The 6,099-nt window shown below is 33.3% G+C and overlaps 1 protein-coding gene across 1 annotated transcript; it reads right to left on the bottom strand.

Moving 5' to 3' along the window:
• Positions 1 to 4,331: 4,331 nt before the first annotated feature.
• On the bottom strand, positions 4,332 to 5,115 carry LOC149189498 (uncharacterized). The gene is made up of 2 exons (XM_089413230.1): positions 4,812 to 5,115; positions 4,332 to 4,684 (listed from the first exon to the last, which is right to left on the bottom strand). Exons 1-2 carry the CDS (start codon positions 5,110 to 5,112, stop codon positions 4,584 to 4,586), a joined length of 402 nt encoding a protein of 133 aa, XP_089269356.1. The 5' UTR covers positions 5,113 to 5,115; the 3' UTR covers positions 4,332 to 4,583.
• Positions 5,116 to 6,099: the final 984 nt, after the last annotated feature.

The raw sequence follows: 6,099 nt of genomic DNA, 5'->3' as shown, positions 1-6,099 counted from the left end.
TATTTGAGATAGTAGTTCTATGTAAAAGTAATTCTGGCTTTTTATTTTGAACTGGAAATAATTGCATGAGAAGTCTGTTATTATCTGACAATAAACTATTTGTAGAATTCAAAAAAAAATAGCAGACTCAGGTTTAACATGAAACTGTTCTTGTAGAGGATAAGAAACAATATAGTTAATTAACAGAATGGCCATACGAGAGCACTTTCTTTAAATGTACAAAACACGAAAAATGCAGGAAAATCTAGAGGGAATTTTCAAACTCTCGGAACACTAACACCGAAGAGGTAATTATGATGGTTCCCAAAAGAAACTCAGAGAGACAAGCAGACCCGCATGTATCTCAAACCCAAAACCAAACCGGTATCTTTACATGCATGTAACCAATCTAAAATTCGATAGTGTCGCGAATCATGATAACAGTTAAAAAAAAACACATACCCAGAGCACTGTGTAGCAAATTAATGACACAGAACGATAAGTAAATGCTACACGCTCAAGGGAAACAGCAAATACCCATAAGAGATTAGACTTAAAATTTATATGCCTCAGTCACAAGATCTCTTAATCTTAAACCATAAATGTCCGAGCCAGAGACTGCGTACTCAGAGTCTCATAAAAGCGCGCAGAACATATACAAAAGTATTTCTTTGGAATCGAAAACCTTGAACTTAAATATTCAGTAAACTTTAGAACAATTTTTATAATCTAAAATTCCTGAAGAAAATACAAAACATAACCATCAAAGAAAGAAGCCTTAAGAGTTCTGGCATGACTCTGCATGCTTATTAAAATTTACCATATACAGTGGACCCAGGATCCATATCAGAAAAAGGAAAATACGAGTATGTCTTTAGCTCAATAAGAAACTGGAGAAATCCTACAGTGGGCTCAACCCAGAAGTTATAACCATAATAGTACTTCTTTACAATGGTAAATTAAACACGTTCTCAGCAAAACAAATGAACAGGCCCGAGCGCATAAAGGTCTGGAGGTCAAGGCTATCGACCAGAGTATTAACCAGGATTCAAACCCCATTAACCCTAGAAAGAGCCGCAGAAAAACCCTGACGGGCATTATAGCATTCACAACCAAATCTGAAATATTTAAGTAGAAAACAGAAAAACTTGGGTCGGATGGCTCTAAATTGGAAGAACCCCTTGACCTCAAATGACCCAGAACTTGCAAATATGCTTACCCGGTAGCCAGCGCTGAAGGGTAGGACCTAAAGAGCTTCGTCCACGACCCTTTGTAACATCTCGAGGCCGCTAACATATTCCCTCGACCGATGAACAAAGGAAAACAATGATTTGTTAGAGTCTTGAAAAACAAAAATATAAAGATACCCAGAGAGAAAGGAATTCGAGTACTTAGGATTCTGCAAATGATAAACCCTTATCAGAACTCTTACAGCTGCAAGAACCAGGTCGACTACAGCCTTTGAGCTCGGAGGTATGCCCATAGACCTTCTAATCCATTCAGCGCGAAGGAGAAGAGGCGGAGCTGAAATAAACACCAGTGCAAATGGACAGAGTCTCCACACTGTCGGATAAACGAGTATTGAAATCATTGAACCCAGCACAGCGTTCAGATGGGCGATGAATAATCCTCACCGTTGATGAATGGAGTAGCTCGAGGAGCACAGAGTAAAGAGTGTACACCAGCCCATACCCCATCACATCACAGAGCCGGTGAAAAGTAAATACCAAGCCAGCTGTTAAGAGCTGAGAGCGCAGGCATCTGAATGGCAAAGGGGTGTGGGTACCCAGCGTTAAATGCCATTGCCAAATCATCCGCAGGAGAGTTTTTCTGTCAACCGAAAATAATCTCTGTTGTCTCACAAAATAGTATATATGACATTTAATCGATATTTATAGTTTGAAGTTAAAAACAAGGTTTGCCATGAATGTAAAAAAATTATAGGGTAAGATTTATGTGATTAGGTAGGTATATGACATATTCCATATTCTTGTGAAATGACATAATTTTATATTAACTTGAAAAAATGGTAAAAATAAAAATAATTAAAAGTAAAAAAAAAATTAACGAAAATGAAATATTTTCTAAATAAAAAAATAATGTCAATTATAATTAAAAACAAAAATAAATATACTTATTTGATTATTTTAAATTACATTACAACTTCGAAGATATAAAAATATTTTAATCTCACACTCAACTACAAGTAAAATATTTAGATTTTAATGTGAAATAGCTCAATTTTATATCAATTTAATATATATATATATATATAGAAAATATATATATTTCTAGTTTTAAGTGTGGAAGATGTATAATTTTTATACTTATTCAAAATGTTCCATACCAGATTTATGAATTTCCCAAAAAAAAAGTAGTATAGAAAAATAAATATATTTCCAGTTTTAAGTGTGAAAGATGTATAACTTTTATACTTACTCAAAATATTCAAACACTAAGATTTAGATAAACTACTTAAATATCTATACAATTATATACATGAAAAAAAAAATATGATTTGTAATCTGATTGGGGGATTGTAGTCTCCTTTCAAGTGGTAGCTTGATAAAGAACAAATTGTAGCCTATTGAAGTAGGAACCTCCTATGGGTTGTGGCATGTAGAAAATTTGTGAGAGTTGAAGCTTGCAAAAGAATTGAGGTAGCAACCACCTATAAGTTGGAGTCTACAGAAAATCTGATTAATAGGGAAGTATGAGCTTGCTTTCACATCACTTTTAGTGTCTTCATGTGTTGCTTGTTGAATGACTCATTTGTGTGAATGCTTTTGAATTTTAAAAATGTATATATGCAAATGTCTCACTCTAGTAACTGCTAAAGAAACAATTAATAGTTGAACATATGCATAAGCCATTAGTTGCAAAAGAAATATTTGAAAATGGGAATTAAGTTGAGCTAAATAATAATAAAAGCACAATTACTGATTCACCCCCCGTCCAGTGATTGTGAAGTATTTATCAATCATCATGGAAACCAATCTATAATTTGCATATTAGATTCAGTGCATCTCATTTATTACATATAAAATAAACATAAATGGCGTTCACAGGGTCTTAGATAGACGATGATTGAGTGCTCTATGTGAAGTCATCGGTTCAATTCCCCGCCCCTATTGAGATGATATATTGGACATGAAGAAGATGTCCTGCCAAGCTAATTCTCATTAAGGAAAATGTACAAGATTATTTACAACTATCTATATTTTGATTTTGAAAATGAAACCAAATTGAAAGTGGGTTAGTGTATTTTCTAGAATATTTCAACTCTAACTCACCAATTCAAATATATTGAAAGAAGTCACAAAAAAAATCAATTTTAGTTCATAAAAAAACAGTTGAGTTAGCTGACTTCAAAAAAAATCATTTTTTTAGTCACAACTTGTAAAGTGAGGTATTAGAGAAAAATTAATTAAAAGTTTCTTGCAATAACTTTATATTTGATGATAACCTGACTTGTATAAAGCCAGATCATTCATTAACCATAGGTTGAGGATATCAATCCCATAGCAAAAATTGATTATAAAAAATACATATCATGCATCACTTAAACAATTTTCAAATCAGCAAAATATTTACAATGCATCATCATGAATTACAAAGTTGATAATAATGCAAATAAAGAATCACTTTACAACACATCATCATGCGTAACAAAGAAAATAATAATGCAAATAAAAAACCAAACCACTTTCAGCCATCATCATTTCAAGACTTCAAATTAATCATCATGACTATGAATGCCACTCACCTAAAAATTCCTTTCAAGATTTCCATATTAATCATAATCAATTTGTAAACATCATTGGAATTGGAATCATCTTTTCCTCAATGCTTTCCATGACGCAGTAAGTATCTTTTATGCCTTGCTATCATTACTTCCCTGATATTGTAATTCTTTCAATCTTTCATGATATAACATTTCAATGACTCGAACATTTACGAAACTTTGATTTTCACTTGAGTTAAGATAGCACCTAACTTACATATGTTATTATAGGTTAGGAAAGGATAGCATAGTTAGTCTAAATGTTGAACTACAGGTTTAGTATAGGTGTGGGAAAGGATAGTATTTTCGAGTTTTTTTAATAAACTTTAGTATTTCCAGTCTAAATCTAGTTTAAATATTTAAGGTTTTGGAAGTTTTTAAAATATATTTTCTAATAAAATTTGTCTAAAATTTGATAGAAAATTGTTGGAATTACAAGTTTTTGCTGTAAGTCTGCACAATCCAAGTGCCTCTGGGGTTTTTCATAGCACTAAATATATTTATGCATTCAAAAACACATTTTAAACAACGAAAAATCATGATTAACCAAAAACTATTTCACCAAATTCCAATGAAAAACTCCAAAACGTAGGAGAGTTAAATGACATTGTTGTATAATTGGTGTACTATAAATTCAAATTACGAGGGAATGAACTTCAAAACCCACTTGTTTGAGTTAAATGACATTTTTGTATAATTGGTGTACTATAAATTCAAATTACAAGGGAATGAACTTCAAAACCCACTTGTTTGAAATGATTTCTTCTAAAAACACTCTAGCTTCTCGTTGATAGCTCACTAATCATCTGTGGCTGTCTAACTAATAGCTCACAAATAATAAGCACCTCTGTAATAAGCATTTTGATTGCTCGATAACTCTCTTGCCCAGCTTTATCCCATATTTGTGCTTTTGCCATCTCCCTGTTAACCAAATAAAGATGTTTTCAAAATTAGTAACTTATAGCTTATGATTAATATAAGCTATTTAAGAAACGTAGCCGGCAAACTGTTCAGTCATAAGAAAAGTAGCCGGCAAACTAAATCTAACCTTCTATTGCCTCGACCGATGAACAGCAGACAACGAACAACCAATGAACAGCAGACAGCGAACAGCTAAGAATGCTATAAGCCACAGCCATAGGAGCATCGAACCAAAACAAAAACAAAAAACCTAAAATGGCAACAAGAATGATAACAACAAAAACAGCATGAGCAGGAGCCATAGCTTGTGTCATGTGTCTGTAAATAAAAATCGAAAATCTCGACCGATGAACAGCAACCAGCAAACAACCAATGATCAACAGAGAACGAACAGTGAACTCTGCCACAAGCCGCAGCCATAGGAGCATCGAACCAAAACAAAAAAAAACCTAAAATGGCAACAACAATGATAACAACAAAAACAGCATGAGCAAGAGCCATAGCTTGTGTGTTGTGTCTGTAAATTCACTTCGTTTAATTTGTTTTTAATTATTAAAATTTTAATAATGATTAATATTGAATATTAATCATTAAAAATAAAATTATAACAAGCTTTTCGATTTTTGTTTACAGACACAACACACAGGCTATGGCTCCTGCTCATGTTGTTTTTGTTATTATCATTGTTGTTGCCATTTTAGGTTTCTTTTGTTTTGGTTCAATGCCACTATGGCTGCGGCTTGTAGCAGAGTTAGTTGTTCGTTCTCTGTTGATCATTGGTTGTTTGCTGGTTGTTGTTCATCGGTCGAAATTTTCGATTTTTGTTTACAGACACATGACACAAGCTATGGCTCCTGCTCATGTTTTTTTTGTTGTTATCATTATTGTTGTCATTTTAAGTCTCTCAGAATCATGAGCTGAGGTATTACCAGGCATGGTGACCATAGAAAACCATCTGAGACCCTGCATCTCAAATATACAGCCTATATAATTTTGCGAAATTCAGAAACCCAACAAAGCAAAATTTATTATGCCAATATCAAAGTGATGCAATTTATGCTAATAATGTTCATCAAATATGGCATCGTATTAGGAAAACAAATAAAAGGTTACGAGAAAGCTCACCTTCCATTGAAGAGTATAACATGGGCAAGTGTTGCAACAATCCTTGCAAAACCAAATCCAGTGGAGAAAGCAAAAATTGTGCTAAGAAATGCACCCACTAGGAATAACCATACCAAGTTTTTGTATGACCCAAGTGGGTTGAGCAAGCGTTTCAGACCAACTAGGCCCCATGTGACCATAGAAAAGCATCCGGGACGCTGAATCTCAAATATACAGCCTATATAATTTTGCCAAATTCAGAAACCCAGCAAAGCAAAATTTATTATGCCAATATCAAACTGATGCAATTT

The sequence above is a fragment of the Pinus tabuliformis genome, chromosome 3_1 (assembly GCF_031772625.1).
Source record: "Pinus tabuliformis cultivar Carrire ecotype Pingquan chromosome 3_1, CPIR1, whole genome shotgun sequence".
Taxonomy (NCBI): Eukaryota; Viridiplantae; Streptophyta; class Pinopsida; order Pinales; family Pinaceae; genus Pinus; species Pinus tabuliformis.
The sequence above is the reverse complement of the archived record's forward strand: the minus strand, read 5'-3'. Positions and strand labels throughout refer to the sequence as shown.